The sequence below is a fragment of the Carcharhinus amblyrhynchos genome, chromosome 1, assembly GCF_965287045.1.
Source record: "Carcharhinus amblyrhynchos chromosome 1, sCarAmb.v2.hapA, whole genome shotgun sequence".
NCBI classification, from domain to species: Eukaryota; Metazoa; Chordata; class Chondrichthyes; order Carcharhiniformes; family Carcharhinidae; genus Carcharhinus; species Carcharhinus amblyrhynchos.
In genome coordinates, this window is record NC_137324.1 from 23,256,994 (window position 1) to 23,277,764 (window position 20,771).

Consider the following 20,771-nt stretch of genomic DNA (forward strand, 5'->3'; position numbering starts at 1 on the left):
TTTCTGGTTAATGATAACATGTCCAGGATAGTAATGGTGGGTAATTTGATGATGGCAATGACATTGAACTCCAAGAGGAAATGGTTAGATCCTGTCTCTTGTCGGAGACCATTACTGCACCGATGACACTCGTCACTTCATCAGCTTACGCCTTGCTACTTAGAGGTCTTGCTGTATTACAGTATCTAAAGAACATTACTTACATTATGCACTACTACAAACATTTCTTTTGTTTTATTTTTGATTTTGCTGTCTATATAATGAAACAAATGCTGTTGGGAGTTGTTATGGAACCAGTTGCTCTTTAACTTCTTGATAAATAGAAAATGTAAAGAAAAACTGCTGCAATTCAGACAGCAGTTCTCTTCCCCACAACTCAAGTTTTCTTCCTTCAAGGAATCACTATTGATGATGTTGTTGCAATTACATACATATCCAAGAAATGTGGTACAGTCCCTACTGTTTAAAACAGCAATCTCTCTCATGGCCTATAAACAATAGCCATTCTCAATTTGCATCAGAGTCAGTTTCAAAGTTGTTGGTTATAACATCTTGAGAGTTTCATTTATTTTGGTCACCTCATTAAGGCGTATTAAACACAAGAAGGAACATATAAGTTTAAATTTATTTGTCATAAGTAGGCTTACATTAACACTGCAATGAAGTTACTGTGAAAATTCCCTAGTTGCCACACTCCGGCTGTTCGGGTACACCGAAGGGGAATTTAGAATCGACAATGCATCCAACCAGTGCGTCTTTCAGACTACGGGAGGAAACCAGACAACCCGGAGGAAACCTAAGCAGACTTGGGGAGAACGCACAGATAGTGACCCAAGGAGTCAAACCCAGGTCCCTGGCGCTGTGAGGCAGCAGGGCTAACCAGTGCTTCATTATTGTGCATTGAATGTAATCAAATAGTCTTTTACCTTTCCAGTGAATTAGTGCCAACATCCCATCAGCTATAATGAACAGTAAAGGTTAACAGCCATCCAGATCTCTGGTAACAATTCCCTCAGCTACAGTGTTTGTTTCATCAAGTCCTAAAAATAAAATTAAGCTGCTTCTAAATGAAAACATGTTTCAACAGCATGAAAGAATTTTAACCCCTCATTATAACCAATTAGTTCATTGATATTTCAGCAATGAAAAATGCTGAAGGTGAACTGCATTCTTCATTATATTAGCTTCACTATTTTCCTGTATTCAAATTTTGCCATACAAATTAAACTTGCCTTTTGAATAGCATAATATTGAAGAAGAGATTTTCAGTGCTTTAAATTTTGGATTAACTGAAACAAGAGATCAAGCATTGCAGGTCGACACTATTGAAGGTACTTTGTAGATTATTTCAGATTTCAACTTTGAAAAGCTGTTGAAAATTGTGTTGATGGCAATGTCCCCAAACCACGTTTGTCTGCCAACTCCAAGATCTTGGCTGTTAGGTGATACTGGTCTCCACATATAGTGGGCCAGAGTGTGAGAACGAACACACACACGAACATGAACACATACACACAGCTGAAGTTTACATTCACCATTATACAATCTTATGTTGTGTTACTGTAAAGTTTATTGCTGAAGGAATTTGTGCACTCTTGAACTGTGAGAAATACTTCAAATAGGGGCGTCACGGTGACACAGCGGTTAGCCCTGCTACCTCACAGCGCCAGGGACCCAGGTTCAATTCCCAGCTTGGATCACTGTCCTTGCAGAGTCTGCACGTTCTCCCGGTGTCTGTGTGGATTTCCTCCGGATGCTCTGGTTTCCTTCCACAGTCCAAAAGACGTGCTGGTTAGGTGCATTGAGGAAGAATTTATCACAGTCAATGTACCAAACAGCGTATGGCAACTAGCGGGTTTTCACAGTAACTTCATTGCTGCGTTAATGTAAGCCTATTTGTGACACTAATAAATAAATTTAAAACTTATAAATTTTGTTCTTCAACTTATCCTATATTCGGACAACTACATCAGAATGAAGACATGGGAGACCAATTTTATGAGGTGAATTAATACTGCAGCAGACACAATATATTGGCTTTGGGATATTTCCTTTACGTAGTGGTGCCAATGCAATAAACATACCCTAGGGATGACATTGGTTAGTATAATGGAATAAAGAGGCAGCACATGATGGCATAGTTGCAATTGTAATTGTATAAATTATGCAACATGCCTCAATTTTTAAATAAGCCATCTGCTTTAACCTGGGGTGAGAGCCCACTGTAAAAACAACCGGGACGATTCTCCCAAAAAATTCTAAGTGTTGAATTTGTGTAAAAACTGGAGGAATACACGCTGGTTTTTCAGCAGGGGTTTCAAAATGAATTTCCCACACTGTGTGCACTGCAGAGTGCACGAGCGTGAATCAGTCCAAAAGGTGGGAGCAGAGCCCATTCCCGCTGGAAGGGCCGACAGCATAGCACTGGGCAAATCATTGTGCATGTGCCAATCTGTCAGCGCCAAGATCGGCGCATGCGCAGTGGGCCCTATCTGCCGCCACCCCCACCTTTGCTGGTCAGCTCGATCGCTGGCCAGCCTCATCGCCTCCCCTCCAATGATGCCCTTCAGCTTGCCCCCACACTCATCCTCCTGACAATCCTGACCCATGCCCCCAGCAGCCCCAACCACTCCCACTCCCTCCCCTCATTGCAGGTTGACCTATACCCCCAACAAGGTGGCCAGCCTCTATTGCTGGCCACCCGCCCTCCATCATTCAGCTTAAATGCAGAGTGACAGCAGGAACCCCTACTCATACCAATCGCCCCTCCCTTATCCAGGAGCCCGCCTGATACCGAGTGGGCAGTACCAAGGTGCTCCCTGGGCATTGGCACTTTACCCTTGGGGCAGTACCAGGGGGCCCAGATTGGCACTGCCAAGGTGTCAATGCCAGGGCCCCCCCCAATGTCTGACCATCTTTTGGTGGTGGGGGCACCTCAATTGCCCCATCCTTCACTCAAGCGATACTAAACCCCACTGGAGTGAACCACTTCTGGCCCAACACACACACACACTGCCTGCCTGCCCCCACCCCCCCCCAAATTTCAGTCCCAGATCCGCTAGTGATATTAGAATTTACATAACATACGCAGCTCCACACCGATTTCCAGCTGCCGGAGGCTGTGGTGCCCAGCCGGGAGCCCACAAAACGGTCTCCGCTAGAGTCTCCCAGTCCACTGGGCTACAAAACAGTGCAGCGGGATGGGAGAGTCGCCAACTGTTTTTGCAAGCAAGACTAAAAATCCCCTATGGAGAGCACAGTTAAATTTTCAGTGAGTTACATGGCAGGAATTCAATGTACAAGTTCTAGCTTTCTTCTCTCCGAAGAATGAAGAGAAATGGGTGACGGTGGGAGGGGCTGGGAGGAAGCAGTCAGTGCAGGGATCCCCTGTGGTCATTCCCCTCGGCAACAAGTACACTGCTTTGGATACTGTTGAAGGGGACAACCTACTGGTGCCAAGCTATGGTGACCGGATCTCCAGCACTGAGTCCGTCCCTGTGGCTCAGAAGGGAAGGGGGGAGAGCAGGAAAGCAGTAGTTATTGGGGACTTGTTAGTTAGAGGGACAGATAGGAGGTTCTGGGGCAGCAAAAGAGGCTCACGGATGGTATGTTGCCTCCCAGGTGCCAGGGTCCGTGATGTCTTGGACCGTGTTTTCAGGATTCTTAAGGTGAAGGGGGCACAGTCACAAGTCACGGTACACATCGATACCAACGACATAGGTAAGAGAAGGGATGGGGATTTAAAACAGGAATTTAGGGAGCCAGGACAAACCATGTTGTCATCTCTGGCTTGTTGCCAGTGCCACGTGCTAGCAAGTTGAGGAACAGGGAGAGAGAGTGCAGATAAACACGTGGCTGCAGGGATGGTGTAAGAGGGTACATGGATAATTGGAGCACATTCTGGGGAAGGTGGGACCTATACAAACAGGACAGTTTGCACCTGAATCAGAGGGGCACCAATATCCTGAGAGAGAAATTTGCTATTCAGGGGAGTTTAAATTAATTTGTCTGGGGATGGGAAAATGAGCTCAAGTCCAGAAGCCAGTGGTGAGTGTAGTGAGATACTGAGGAGGGTATCAAGGTTGCAGGAGTGTACCGGCAGACAGGAAGGTGGGTTGAAGTGTATCTACTTCAATACAAGGAGCATTCTGAATAAAGTAGGTGAACTTGGAGCGTGGGTGGTACTTGGGACTACAGTGTTGAGGCCATTACGGAGACATGGTTAGAACAGGGACAGGAATGGTTGTTGGAAGTTCCGGGGTATAGATGTTTCAGTAAGAGTAGGGGAGGTGGTAAAAGAATTGGAGGAGTAGCATTGTTAATCAAGGATAGTTTAACGGCTGCCAAAAGTCAGTTCGAGGGGAATCTGCCTACTGAGGTATCATGGGCTGAAGTTAGAAATAGGAAAGGAGCGGCCATGCTGTTAGGAGTTTTTTTTTTATATAGGCCCCCCCCCAAACAGTAATAGAGATGTGGAGGAAGAAATTGCAAAACACATTATGGATAGTTGTAGAGGTCACAGGGTAGTTGTCATGGGTGACTGTCTAAATATCGATTGGAACATTTATAGGTCGAATAGTTCAGATGGGACACTTTCTGTAGTGTGCGCAGGAGGTTTTCCTGACACAATATGTGGATAGGCAACAAGAGGTGGGGCCACATTAGACTGGGTAATGAACCGGGCCAAGTTTTAGATTTGTTTGTGGGAGAGTACTTTGGAGATAGTGACCACTATTCAGTGTCTTTCACTATGGCAATGGAGAGGGATAGGGCCACATGGCAGGGCAACATTTATAATTGGGGGAGAGGTAATTATGATGCAATTAAGCAAGAATTAGGGAGCATAAGATGGGAACAGAAACTGTCAGGGAAAGGTAATAATGAAAAGTGGAGTTTGTACAAGGAACAAATACTGCGTGTATTGATAGGTATGTCCCTGTCAGGCAGGGAGGAAATGGCCGAATGAAGGAACCATGGTTCACAAAAGAGGTTGAATGTCTTGTCAAGAGGAAAAAGGAAGCATATGTAAAGATGAGAATACAAGGTTCAGTTGGTCACTTGAGGGATGCAAGGTAGCAAGGAATGTGCTAAAAAAAGAGCTTAGGAGAGTTAGGAGGGGGCATGAGAAGTCCTTGGCGGGTCAGATCAAGAAAAACCCCAAGGTTTTTTACTCTTACGTGAGAAATATAAGAATGACCAGGGTGAGGATAGGCCAGTCAAGGATAGTACTGGGAACTTGTGCATGGAGTCAGAAGAGATATGAGAGGCGATGAATGAATACTTTTCATCAGTGTTCACCAAGGAGAGGAGCCATGTTTTTGAGGATGAGTGTGAGATACTGGCTGATAGGCTGGAGGAGGTAGATGTTCTGGGGGAAGAAGAATTAGCAATTTTGAAAAAGCTGAGGGTCGATAAGTCCCCTGGGTCAGATGGGATATACCCTAGGATTCTTTGGGAGGCAAGGGATAGATTGCAGAGCCCTTGGCTTTGATTTGGGTCCTCACTGCCCACGGGGATAGTGCCAGAGGACTGGAGAGTGGTGAATGTTGTTCCTCTGTTCAGAAAAGGAAATAAGAATGACCCTGGTAATTATAGGTCAGTTAGTCTTACTTCCATGGTCAGTAAGTTAATGGAAAAGGTCCTGAGGGATAGGATTTATGACCATTTGGGAAGATGCAGCTTAATCCGGGATAGTCAGCATGGATTTGTGAAGGGTAAGTCGTGCCTCTCAAATTTGATTGAATTCTTTGAGGAGGTAACTAAGTGTGTAGATGAAGGTAGAGCCGTTGATGTTGTATACATGGATTTTACTAAGGCATTTGATAAGGTTCCCCATGGGCGGCTCATGAAGAAAGTAAGGTAGTGTGGGATAGAGGGAAATTTGGCCGATTGGATAATTAACTGGCTATCTCATAGAAGCCATAGGTGGTGGTGGAGGGAAAATTTTCAGTCTGGATACCAGTTATCAGCAGTGTACCACAGAGATCAGTGCTGGGTCCTCTGCTATTTGTGATTTTTAATCAATGACTTGGAGGAGGGGGCAGAAGGGTGGGTCAGTAAATTTACTGATGACACCAAGATTAGTGGAGTAGTGGAGGAGGTGGAGGGCTCTTATAGGCTGCAAAGAGACATTGTTAGGATGCAGAGCTGGGCTGAAAAGTGGCAGATGGAGTTTACCCTTGATAAGTGTGAGCTGATTCATTGGTAGGACGAACTTGAATGCGGATTACAGGGTCAATGGCAGGGTTCTGAGGAATGTTGAGGAACAGAGAGACCTTGGGGTTTATATCCACAGATCTCTGAAGGTTACCACTCAAGTGGATAGCACCATGAAGAAGGCTTATAGTGTGTTAGCGTTTATTGACAGGGGTTTGAGTTTAAGAGCCGTGGGTTATGCTGCAACTGTACAGGACCTTGGTGAAACCACATTTGGAATACTGTGTGCAGTTCTGGTCGCCTCACTATAAGGAGGATGTGGAAGCATTGGAGAGAGTGCAGAGGAGATTTACCAGGATGCTGCCTGGTTTGGAGGGTAGGTCTTCTGAGGAAAGGTTGAGGGAGCTGGGACTTTTCTCTTTAGAGTGGAGGAGGATGAGAGGCAACTTGGAGGTTTATAAGATAAGGGGGATAGATAGAGCGGACATTCAGAGACTATTTCCTCAGAAAAATGTAGCTGTTACTAGGGGGCATAACTATAAGGTTCATGATGGGAGATATAGGAGGGATGTCTGAGGTAGGTTCTTTACTCAGAGTGGTTGGGGTGTGGAATGGACTACCTGCTGTGATAGTGGAGTCAGACACTTTAGGAACTTTCAAGCGGTTATTGGATAGGCACGTGGAGCACACCAGAATGATAGGGAGTGGGATAGCTTGATCTTGGTTTCGGACAAAGCTCCGCACAACATCGAGGGCCGAAGGACCAGTACTATGCTGTACTGTTCTATGTTCAAAGCAATCAGTTGGCTAAATAAAACTCAATTAAGACAAAAACAATCATTTGCTCAATCTTCTGTAAGGTGGAGTCACAAATTGCTGTTCACCTAATGGTAGTAATAATGCTACAGAACCACAACAGATTCCCTCCCCCATTGGCAGTTGCATATGGGTTGGGATTGCACTACAAAATCAGTAGCCGCATTAGAAAATACATAATAATAATGAAGAGCACCACACCAATTATCGCTTACATCAAGTGAATGGCAATCATCTTCTCGAAAATAGTGTGAAATGATTCATTTTAGTAGCTTGAACAAGGAGACACAATACGAAATAAAGGGAATAGTTCTAAAATTGGTGCACAGCAGTAGAACTGGGAAGTATACTGGCACAAATCATTGACAGGGTCTGGGTAGGTTTTTTTTATTCTTTCATGGGATGTGGGCATTGGTGAGGCCGCAGCTGGAGTACTGTGTGCAGTTTTGGGCGCCGTACTTACGCAAGGATATTTTGGCCTTGGAGGGAGTGCAGAGGAGGTTTACTAGGCTGATACCGGAGTTGAGGGGGTTGAGCTATGAGGAGAGGCTGAATAAACTAGGCTTGGACTCGTTAGAGTTTGGAAGAATGAGTGGAGATCTCATTGAGACATATAAGATGATGAATGGGATGGATAGGATAGAGGTGGAGAGACTCTTCCCACTCAGAAAGGACAGTAGGACTAGGGGGCACAGCCTCAAGATAAATGGGGGCGGTTTAGAACGGAGTTGAGGAGGAACTTCTTCACTCAAAGGGTGGTGAATCTCTGGAACTCTCTGCCCGTTGAGGTGGTGGAGGCTGCCTCGCTAAATATTTTTAAGACGCGGGTTGATGGGTTTTTGATAAGCGAGGGGATTAAGGGTTATGGGGAGAGGGCGGGAATGTGGAACTGAGCCACGACAGATCAGCCATGATCTTATTGAATGGCGGGGCAGGCTCGACGGGCTAGATAGCCTACTCCTGCTCCTATTTCTTATGTTCTTATGATGTGGGCTTTGCTGGCTAGGCCAGCATTTATTACCCAACCCCGATTACCCTTGAACTGAGTGGCTTCCCAGGCCAATTTTTAAACAGTCAACCACACTGCTGTGGGTCTGGAATCACGTCAGCCAGACCAAGTAAGGATGGCAGGTTTCCTTCCCTAAAGGACATTAGTGGAACAGATGGATTTTTATGACAATTGGCAATGGCTTTGTAGTCACCTTTTTAATTCTGGATTTTTGCTGAATTCAGGTTGAGTGCGCAATTAATAAAGCATACGGGATCACGAGCTTTATAGGTAGTGAGTACAAAACCAGGAAAGTTATGATAAACTGTGTGAAACACTGGTTTCACCTGAAAACAGTGTGTTGTCCACTGGAGAGTTTGATAAAATAAACGATGTTTAAGTGGGAAAGGATATTTTAATAACACTATTTACCACTTTCTTCCCCACACATTAGCAATACCAAGTTTTGAAATGAAATTCCAAAAATCTCAATTTTACAATACTCTATTTAAAAAAAACCTAATAAAACCAATAAGTTCTGTTTTAGGCAAATACTTGGAAATTATTTTACCTAGTTTTGACACGGTGATTAAATCTGCCTTAGTTGGTTTGTATTTGGCAGGTGCCAAATCATCTCAAACTGCAATGAACCTGTAACTACAATATTGAGGAATGGTCTAAATTTTAGATTCTAAAAGATTGAATTCTTTAAGTCTAAGTTTCAACTCAGAAAACTAACAAAGTCATCAATGAAATTTGCATTAAAAACAGAAAACGTTGGAGAAACTCAGCAGATCTGAAAGCATCTATGGAGAGAACAGGGCCAATGTTTCAAGTCTGGATGACCCTTTGTCAGACCTGCTGAGATTTTCTAGCATTTTCTGTTTTTGTTTTGGATTCCAGCATCTGGAGTATTTTGCCTTCATCCTAATGAAATTTGCATGGTTAGATCAGAAAACGTGAAGTTGCAGGATCTTACATATCCTGATTTTGGATTCTGCTAGTATTTATGTTTGTATATAACACAGAGCCATATAATCTGCTTCCATAGTGAATTCTAGAACAACATCTGGAAACCGTATAGCGCAGAAGGAGGCCACCTGTCCCATCAAGCCTGCACCAACAACAATCCCATCCAAGCCCTATCCCAACAACCCCACGTATTTACCCTGTTAATTCTCCTGACACTAAGAGACAAATTTATCATGACCAATCCACCTACCCTGCACATCCTTGGACTGTGGGACAAAAATGGAGCACTCAAAGGAAACCCACGCAGACATGGGGAGAACGTACAAACTCCACAAAGATAGCGACCCGAGGCCGGAATTGAACCCAGATCCCAGTGATTATCACTGAACACCTTACATCAGCATCAAGCATTCTTTTAGGTACAAGGTCTTGACAATCCCAACTTCAGTATCATTTCTCTTCAGGTCACAGAACTGTGAGCCTCAAAGCAAAATAATTTGACTGGAATTCAAGAGTAATTTGTAAAAATTCTAAATAATTTCAGAAATTAAATCATGAATTGATACAGAACACTATCACAAATAATTTACTGGAATTATCCATGGTTTGGGACAGGGCCCTTCTGGCAAACATGTGAGCCATATTGGGATAATCTTACATTCTTAGCACACCTGGAATTCTTCAACAAATGCTGTCCAATTGTGGAACCACGTCTGGTGTTACACATTATTCAAGAAGAAAGAACATGTCCAGAGTTATGATCCTTGGCCAGACTCCAGGTCCTGTGAGCAGATCCAGTGAGGAACCAATAACGTTTGGTTTAAAGTGGATAAAGTTTGAGATTCAGGATTCTCACCAAGTGAATAAGGCCACAAAATTCCACAGGTTTTGGGCAAAAATAAACTTTACCATACAAGTTCAGGAAGATAAAACAATTTATAATATCTATCTTATATTTTAACATTCAGGTAATTTGACATTCATGCAAATTAGCAGGAGAACTGCGGCTGGGAGCATTACATTACGCAATAGATGCAACCAAAAAAAGATTCCATGAACTTGTCAACAACCCGGCCAGTCATTTGTCACATTGTGAGCCAACCAATCTCACCGAAACCATGTCTTTTTTACGATGGTTTCTAATCTCCACATTCAAAGACTGTCTTGAAATTCTCTCCAAAACACCACTCCCATTTGTACAGCTTCAACAATGATCTACCTCACAGAGTTTCAATCTTACCTACCAAGATTCCTTTCCCATGATTTCCAAGCACATTCAAGCTACAACTTCTAAGCCAAAGACCTGAAATTGTGCTATGCCAATCAGAACATCACTGTTCCAAAAGGGTATCTTTGGCCCAACAGCCCATAGTATGGAGTAACCAAACTCTGGCTGCCTCCTTGGGTCTTCAAGACTCCTTTTATGTCCACTTCACTTAAGGTCTGCTCCCTGTAATTCTTTATTGAATTTGGAACCTATTACTTTGCTCCTTTTAAGTTTACTTGTGGGGACTATTCCTGTCCCCTGGCTTTGGCCCTCACCCAGGAATTCTTTTTGAGTCATCTCCCAGTCCCCATTCCACATCCTGCTCCCTAGAATACCAACATTGTAATGCTTCGTCCCAGGTCGTCTGACCTGCATTTCCATGCCATTCTGCTTTTTTCCTTCTGTAAACTGCAGTGTCCCCAGCCTGAAGAGTGGAAAAAATTCAAACTGCACTCTTCATAAGTATTTATATAAGAACATTAGAACTAGGAGCAGGAAGTAGGCCTTCAGGCCTCTCAAACCTACTCTGCCATTCAATAAGATTATGGCTGATATCTTCATGGACTCAGCTCCATTTACCCACCTGCTCACCAGAACCCTAAATTCCTTTACTGTTCAAATATTTATCTAACCTTGCCTTTAAAACATTCAATGAGGTAGCTTCAACTGCTTCACTGGGCAGGGAATTCCACAGATTTGCAACCCTTTGTATGAAGGAGCTCCTCCTTAACTCAGTCCTAAATCTGATTCTCCTTATTTTGAGCTCCATCCCAGACATTGCACCTGTTTTGAATTAAACAAAAACATGGGGGAAAATAATCCACAGTGCAATTTCCATGGCAACACTATGACCAGAGTCAACCTGCCAACTTATCAACTCACTCTTTTTTCATGCTAAATTGTTGCTCTCTTTGGAATTTGGACATGCTGTTTTGAAGCTTTTCATCTTGCGTCTGTTCTGATGAGTGCAAGATGAAAAGCTTCAACAGCATTTCTTTTTAATCAGCAATACACAAATTGGAATACATTTTACCCACCCCACCTTGAAATTGTGCAATGTTCTTCATTGCTATTCTGGGAATGCCAACTTGAATGGGCTATGGTTTTGGCGCATTAGCAAATCCTGCACTACCTTATTCAAGTATTCAAATTTGAGGCATGAGCTCTCAATGAGTTGAGCTGCCACTTTACCAGGTTATTACCTCTGAACTTGATCTGACCCTCACTTTACATTTCACTGGATTGGGATCAAGAGTTAAATATTATATTTATTTTTCCTCTCACTAGCCCAGGGCTTCTGCACCACTATACCACCCTGATCCTGAATGTGACTCATACAACCACGTGCAATTTAATAATCACCATAAAATCATGTACTAACTCCCATAGTTATCAAGTACTAATTTTTTGGAAATATAGTACAGTAACCTATGAATTTTGTATTAAAACAAATTGTTTCATAAGTCCGAGGCTAATAAGAATTTTAGTTCTTACCCACTGAGCAATGATTGTACCTTCACGTAAAAAGTAACAGTCACTGTACAAAAAAAATTACAATGGTCACTCCAATAGGTTACATTAAATGCAGCAACATTGCCATAAACTACTTGAACAGATGTGGCAATTTGTTCACAAACAAAACTTTCCTGCAGATATGAGAACACAATTAATTCTTCAATAATATATAGTGAGGTGGTATTTTGATATCAATACTACAGCATGCATCATTCTCTTACAGTAAATAAATAAGAAATAAGATCGTTTTGACTCAAAACCCTAACAGAACACTTGTGAACAGTACAATATTGATAACGTCTTGTTGTTTCTTTTGGAATCATACACAAAAACACTTCCCTCATTCAAATAATTAGTTTTAGCTCATTCAAATGAGACATTAAACCAAGGGCCATTATACTCCCACACAGGCATAAAAATCTAATGGAACTACAACTGAATATTCTTTACCCATAATTCCAAAAACTGAACACATTTGAAAACTACATCTTTTTGAACCTCGTCTACCTTTAGCATGGAACGTCTGGTTGTTTAGCTGCACTATATACCTTGCAATTTTTGTGACGAACATATTAAAAAGAGTCTGATTACGTGTACCCTATATTTATTGTTCAGTGGTACAGCTTACTTTTCTAGCCATTTTATTAATTTTAGACTACAACTAGCCTGTGCTTAGGTTATTGTAATGCAATTAGAGCAAGGCACATTTGCAATATCCGAAAACCAAATTTATCTGAAATCTAAAATGCAATCAGCCCCAAAGGTAAAGAACACTCAGCCTGCATTTAGAAGACCAAGCAAGTCCTCCCTCAATACTCATTATAACACTGCCACTTCTGCGCAAATTGGCCTCCAATTATCTACATCGCAACTTTTCCTTTTCCAATTTAATCATTCATGGGATGGGGTCACAACTGTGGCTGGACTTCAAAAATGCTTCACTGGCTCTGAAGCATTTAAGGTGCCCAAGCAGGAAAGCTGCTACCCAAAAGGTCTTTTTTTTTACAAGTTTCTTTGCACTATCAACACTCTTAATTAAATGTATTTCAAATCCCATTACACATTGTAATGTGATCAGTTATATTGCCTGGTGCTCATTTACCATAAGATGGAGACCTCCTGCTTTAGTATATCCAATTAATGGATGTATACTTCGGAGTTTTACCATGATAGAAAACAAGTTACTCCCATGAGCTTCTGGCGAGTAAAGACATTATGCCAGGGTCATGCCAAGCCAAGGCAGAAAAAGAAATCGATTAAGCGAAGGTCCCATTTGCACTTATTTATTCTTTAAACATACTTACTTAATGTTTGTGGACCTGGATCTTTAGAAAAACTGTTATTATTCCTTGGTGGAGTAATAATAAATTAGAACACCAAGGTAATAGTAATAAATGTCAAATCAACACAGATTTAAATTTTTGTTGCAGCTGTACAAAGGTGCTGGTGAGGCCAACCTGGAATACTGTGTGCAGGTTTGGTCTCCTTACTTGAGAACGGATATACTGGCACTGGAGGGGGAGCAGAGGAGAATCGCTGGGTTGATTCTGGAGTTGAGAGGGTTGGCTTATAAGGAGACCGACTAGATTGGGGCTATACTCGTTGGAATTTAGAATAATGAGGGGAGATCTTATAGAAACATATGATTATGAAGGGAATGGATAAGATAGAAGCAGGGAAGTTGTTTCCACTGGCGAGTGAAACTAGAACTGGGGGCATAGCCTCAAAAAGGGGAAGCAGATTCAGGGCTGAGTTGAGGAGGAACTTCTTCACACAAAGGGTTGGGAGTCTGTGGAATTCCCTGTCCAGGGAAGCAGTTGAGGGTACCTCATTGAATGCTTTTAAGGCAAGGATAGTTAAATTTTCGAAGAGTAAAGGAATTAAGGGTTATGGTGAGCAGGCGGATAAGTGAAGCTGAGTCCACACAAAAAAAAAATCAGCCTTGAGCTTATTGAATGGCGGAGCAGGCTCAAAGGCTCTACTCCTGCTCCTAGTTCTTATGAAGAAAGTCCTCAGGTTCATGGTATGCACTTATGTAGCCTCTGAAGAGAAACTTTGAATAAATTACTGAAGTGGGAATTAGGATTGGTGTTTTATGTATATACATTAATAACCAAGGGGCACGATGGGTTACTTGTTACTTGACAATGAGCATTATGGAAATGAACAATAGTAGCTCCAAGAATGTAAACATGAAGGAGATAAAAGGAAATTCAATTTCAGACAGGACAAGGGGGCCATATATTGTCAAGCTCACCAATAAGGTCAAAGAAACTCTATGTATATATACATAGGGTAATCAGTCATTAGTTCTGTTTAACAATATTAATGGCTGCCAACAAAATCTAGCAGAAATGTTTGGAAGACTCAGGACTCTCTCCAATGCATGCTTGAATAAAGATTTTTTTCTTACTTGAACCTCTCAAACTCCAAAAAGGCTGTTTTTTTCCTTCACAACACTATCCATTCCAATTGGCCCTAAATTCATGACTAATCTATGCTGTTTACTGATTCCAGCTAAGGATAACATAAGAAATTTACGAGGATGTTGCCAGGACTCAAGGGACTTAGTTACAGGGAGAGATCGGACATGCTAAGACTTCTTTCTTCAAAGCGTAGGAGACTGAGGGGTGATTTTATAGAGGCATATAAGATCATGAGAGGCATGAATAAGGTGACTGCACTCAGGGGAGGCGGGGGCGGGGGGGAGAGAAGAGAGAGAGAGGGAAAACATAGGTTTAAGTTAAGAGGGGAAGGAATTAATGGGAACCCAAAGAACAACTTTTTTTCCAGATACCTCTTAAATGACTTGAGGGTTTTGCTTCTGGTACATTTTTAGTAGGTTCCAGACCCGTACCATCCTCTGGGTGATAAAATATTTCCTCATTATCTCTTATATATTTCTACTAATCCCTTTAAATCAGTGGCCTTGAAGCCACTGGTCTCTATGCTAAAGTAAGTTAAGCTCATCCAATCTATCCAGGTCCCTCACAAATTTGCACATCTCAATCAAAATCTCCCCCCTCTGTTCCCAGGAGAACACCACCAACCTACCCAATCTTTCTCCATAGCTGCAATTTTCCAGCCCTGCCAACATCCTGCCAAATCTCCTCTGTACCCTCTCTGCTGCAATTATATTGTTCCTGCAATGAGGTGACCAGAACTGCACACAGTACTCAAGTTGTGACCTACATAATAATTTCTACAGTTTCAGCATAACGTCCCTGGGCTAAAGGGATCAAGGGATTGGAGGGAGCGGGGGTGGAATTCAGGATTTTGAATTCGATTATCAGCCATGATCAAAATGAATGGCAGAGCAGGCTCAAAAGACCGAATGGCCTACTCTTGTTCTAGTTTCTTTGTTTCTAGTATCTTATGCCTCAGATAAATAAAAGGATTCCATAAATTGCCTTAACCACCTTATCAACCTGCTATGCTACATTCAGGGACTTGTGGACATTTACTCTGGCATTCTGCACCTCTCAGTATTCCACATTAATTGTGGATCATTTTAATTTGTTTGACCTTCTCCAAGTATACCTCTTCACACTTCTCAGAGTTGAATTCCATTTGTTATAATTCTGCCCACCTAACCAGTCCATTGATATCTTCGTGCAGTTTACAGCTATCCACCACGCAGCCAAGGGACACAAAAATCGGCTGATACATCAATCAAGTATATTTAAGAAAAGGGGAGAAATTACAAGTAGAAAAAATACAAGCACTTCACCCCAGAGCAGTTTAGGTGTATTAAAGGGAATGGGAAGAACAGCGTAATGATGTACAAGCAATAAACTGAATTTCCTAGTGAGCAGCTCTTTTGCTTATCCAGTGAGCATACAAATCAGCGAGGTCTTAAATTTGGCTCATTTCACTAGCCTTGGCACTGAGTAGAAAAAAATACCATCCATGGATCCTGTTTCTAATCAATGGTTCAAAATCCTAGTAGACAACTATGGTATCTCCCATGATCAAATAGCTTTTAACATTCAATGTCATCTTACATAGCCAACTGGGCATGATTATTGTTTTAATCAGCATTCAGGAAATAGAATCCCAGCATGAAGTCAAAGAATTCAAGGGAGAAAGAGGAAGGAGACAAATAGCAAGAACTAAAATATTTTCCATTAATCAACTACAGATTATGTAGAAATAAGTTTTTACCAATAAACTAATGATAACTGGTGCTCTACATCAATATTATAAATTAAAGGCATAGAACACATTTTAAAAAGTTTGAATATTTAAATGTATGATTATAAAACCACAGTACGAGTTAAAATAAATACTAATCTAACCTCAAGATGCAAAAGACAATGATTTAAGGTGCATCAACTGCTAGGTTATATGAGCGCAGTTCAGAAAATATGCACATATCCAATCTAGTATCTTAAAAAATTAAATATTAAGAATGCATCTATTTTACATAACATCTCACTGGAATATTGTACATTTGCAGTCAAAAGAGATGCCTAATATTTATCCAACCAATATCACTAAAACAAACTATCTAGTCATTATCACATTGTTGTTTGTGGGATCTATGCACAGATTCGCTGTTGTATTTCTTAAATGTCTGCAATGACAACATTACAAAATATTTTTCAATGGCTGCAGAACAGTTTGAAACCTCCTAGAGGCATAAAAGCCACCGCATGCAAATGCCAGTCTCACTTTCCATCACCAATAGTACAGAAGACAAACAAAACTTTGCACTAATTAAAATTTTCACACACAAACCCAAAAATAGTATTCGGGTCTCAACTGCTCGCACAATTTCCCATTATTGCAGAATTGATTCCGTTTCATGGATAGGATTGAATCGATATGATATTTTGGATTAAATTTGCATTTAACCTACCTTAAAAACATTCACTGTCTCTCCTTTAGACAGCAGTAAAGGTTACTGTAAAGTCATCACTAATACTTTGAGGCACCATCATTTATCCAAATAAATTATTTTCAAATGAAACAAAACTTAAACAATTTCAGTTGAAAAATCATGATGTTCCTACTTATCATGGAAGGAAGCTAGCTTGATGTAAACTGCTCACCTCCGTTAGTCTAAGAAAATAATAATATAATTATATAATACAAAATCTGAGTCAGTGTAATCAATAACAATAAAAACTTCTACTTAAATAGGCCTTTAACATAATAAAACATTCCAATGTGTTAGGAATATCAATCAAAACTTGACACTGACCTACATAAGGCAGCATTAGGGCAAATGACCAAAAGCTTTGTTAAAGAGCTTGGTACCAATTGCTGCAAAAAAAAACTTGGCCAGTATGCTGTAATCTAACTACGCCCTTAATATGCTTCTGAAGCTCAAGTGGACGTCATATGTTACAGCGAAAATTCACATCGTGATGTTTCACTGAAAACAAAACACCTTGACTTCAACTTCAGAAAACTGCTGGCACATTATTCTTTCTTAAAAATCTTACCGCAACAATATTAGAACATAGTTCAATTTGTAGTTCACTTTTTTTTTCACAAACTGCAGACTATAAATGCATGCATCATTTTCCAAACAGCATTTAGAGCCAAGTTGTAATCAACAAGATTTTCTAGTAGCTTTGCTTCTGTAGTTTCCCTCTCTTAACTGCATTACAACTGTTAACATAGCATATGATCAATCAATTAAGAGCATTACAGTGTTACCATAATCATGCTGTGCACACCACAGAGACCACATACCCATAACAACGGAATTTTAAGTTGAAACTTGCACTGTGCCATCTGTGAACTGTCATATCACAACAATGGAGCATATTGAAATAAAAAACATAATAGGATGGTTTGGTCATTCAGCCCCTTGAGCCTGTTCCACCATTAAATATGATCATGGCTGCTTTTCTATCTCAACAATACCTTTCTGCGCTAGTCCCATATCCTTCAATTCTATTAGTATGTCAAAATTATATTGATGCTGACTTGAATATACTCAACAACTGAGCATCCACCGCTCTCTGGGGTAAAGAATTTCAAACTTCACATCATTTTATGAGTAAAGAAATTTTTCCTCATCCTGACCATCTGAAATTCTGACTCTTGGATTTAGTCTGTCCAGTCAAAGGAAATACCCTCCCAGCATCTATCCTATTACAGCTTTTAATTTATATTTCAATGGGAATTTCATTCTACTAAACTCGATGAAATGTAATCATTGAATGGTTACAACATAGGAGACCATCTGACCCATCATGTCTGGTATAGCTCTCTATAAAAGAGCAATTCACATAGTGCCATTCCCCTATAGCCTGCACATTTTTCCTTTTCAGATAATAATCCAGCTCCGTCTTGAATGAATGACTGAACCTGCCCCCACCACACTCTCAGGTAGTGCAATCCAGATCCTAACCATTCCCTGTGTGAATAAGTTCTTCCTCATTTCGCCACTGCTTCTTTTCTCAATTATCTTAAATCTGTGCCCTTTCATTCTCGATTCATGCAGCAATGGAAAGTTTCTCCCTATCCAACCTGTCCGGACACCTCATGATTTTGAACACCACTACCAACTCTTAGAAGAACTTTTCCAATCTATCAACATTAAACTATTAGGAATCCACCTTATAAGTGCTTAAGAAAACAAATGGAAGACTTCACATGCTATGTCCTTTCAAGCATTACAACATATCTCAAACTAAACTACTCATTATGTTTAACAGTTATATGAGATTTACTATTGAACACAGCACCAGTTTAGAATACAGAACTTAACAAAGAGTATGAGAACAAGCTTGAAACCACTGGGAAACAGGCATTGAAACTGTACCAAAACTACACTGACAAGCAAAAAGCGCAATCAAAAAACAGAATTCTGTTTTCATGAAATGAGAATTGATGTGAAATGTTAACTGTTTCATTTAACAGATGCTGCCATAATCTGATCAGTATTTCCAGCATTTTCTGTTTTTATTACTGAATGTGCTCCCTTGCTGAAAGGCAGGAAAAGCTCTTCATGAGAAAACTCTTGAATCTCACCTCCTATTGCCACTATGTCTTGCCACCACGTACAACTGATGAAATTAAGGATAAGTGACACTATTCCTCAAGTAACATAAAAGAGAAAAAAAAGGCTGTGAGACAGTACTAACCCCCCACAAGGGATCTATTTTATAAAATTCAAACATTATGTAAATTGCTGAGAATTTAAGGAACTCTTACAATATATGACCTATGGACTTGAATACAACATGAATGTGGCGTAGCAGACCTTTCATTTTTCTGTAAATTGAGACCTGTATTTTGCAATATATTGTAATCATTTGATTTGAAATGTTGATACTTGAACAATTCTTTATTATTTTGCATTTAATTTTAACTATTGTCTATGCTGTTACAAATATGATTACTTACTTATTTGTATCACCACAATGTTGCACCTGCTACCATGCTGATTTTTCAGTAATCTAGTTATTAATCATCTGTAATTAAAGTCACACAATGTTGGTACCGTTCTCATGAATCTTTTCTCCAGTCTCTCAAATGCCTTCATATCCTTCCTAAAGGGCAGTGGGCCCAGTACTGGACACAATACCCCAGCTGAGGCTGAATTAATGTTTTATAAAGGTTCAAGATAACTTCCTTATTTTTGCACTCTATGCCCCTATTTATGAAACCTCAGATCTCTTTTAAGTTTTATGAAGTCTTTCTCCCTCAACCTGTCCTGTCATCTTCAGCAATTAGAAATTCAGAAATATAGGACTGGTCTATTCACTCTCTGCTCAAAGGTTGACACTCTCAAATGAATAATTAGTTTAGTCAACCTATGTTGGCCATCTTTTAATTTAAATATATCATTCCTTGGCTAAGGATACCAAAACTGTGCAGTTGTCCAGGTGTGGTCTTACCAAGCCTTAACATATATGTTATAAAGATTCACTTTTTCGATCCTAAAGTCAACTGTGCAAATACATCAGTTCAAGTGTGCTGTCAGTGGAGGTGAGTGCTGTACAACATCATACATGACACTAGAGATAAAATGTGATGTGCTTAAGTCCAATGCTACATTGCACACTTATCTTCAGCTGTGGTGTAATATTCCAGTCGTAGCATCATGTAGTATCAGTGTAGTGCAATAACACACACTCCATCTGAAGCAGTGTAGTGGAGAATAAGTAAACATCTCTCACACACACACACACACACAACACGGGGGAGGGGGGCAGTGTAACTACAGTTTAAGGATGAGTATGGGTGAGTGCTATGTGACACAGTTGTAGAAGATGATCCAGTCCGAGTGCAGTGTGTCGCTGAGTTACATCAAGGCACACAAATACAAATAATACACACAGCACAGGCCTGGACACCGTTATAAATTGCTGCTGCCGGCCCAATGTCCTGGTCGCCATGGCGCCGCTCACCTCCAGTCTGGGTCAACTCCTGCCTCAGGCCGCTCGTGTACTCGATCAGCTCCTCCAGAGTCCGGTCGCAGTGTTGCCCGTACGAGGTAAATTTCTGCAGCACTTTATCCAGCTCCCTCTCCACGTTCAGACATTGCTCCATGATATCACCAAACAGGGGGAGGGGAGAGAGGGAGAGGGGGAGGGGAGATGAGGGAAGGGGATGAAGATGGTAAACACACAAGTCAGACGGAGCGCTCCGCCAAGCGGACGCTGACTGGCTCCCCCCTCCCCCACCGGTGTCGCTCTCACTCAACCCGGGTCCGGCTCCACGCCTGCGCCCCTCCACAACCCCGCTTCGGCCCGATCCTGTCCGCGCCTGCGCCCCTCCACCCCTCCACCACCCGCTTCGGCCCGGTCTTCTCCGCGCCTGCGCCCCTCCACCACCCCACTTCGACCCGGTCCTGTCCGCGCCTGCGTATTCCACTCCCTGTTCGATTTGTGCCGACCCTTTCTGCGCCTGCTCCCTCACTCCACTCCGACGCGGGACCCTCTCTGCGCCTGCGCCCTCACGCCACTCCAACGTGCGACCCTCTCTGCGCCTGCGCCTTCACTCCACTTCAACGCGGGAACCTCTGCGCGCCTGCGCCCTCACTCTACTCTGATGAGGGAGCCTCTGCGCGCCTGCGCCCTCACTCCACTCCGA

At 41.7% G+C, this 20,771-nt stretch overlaps 1 protein-coding gene across 1 annotated transcript in view; it reads right to left on the bottom strand.

Moving 5' to 3' along the window:
- Positions 1–20,441, bottom strand: part of LOC145349087 (E3 ubiquitin-protein ligase RMND5A) — a 45,879-nt gene extending 25,438 nt beyond the window's left edge. The window contains exon 1 of the mRNA XM_080197457.1: positions 20,087–20,441. Within this exon, the coding sequence (XP_080053583.1) occupies positions 20,087–20,228 (142 nt within the window). The 5' untranslated portion in view covers positions 20,229–20,441. The remainder of the gene's footprint in view (positions 1–20,086) is intronic.
- Positions 20,442–20,771: the final 330 nt, after the last annotated feature.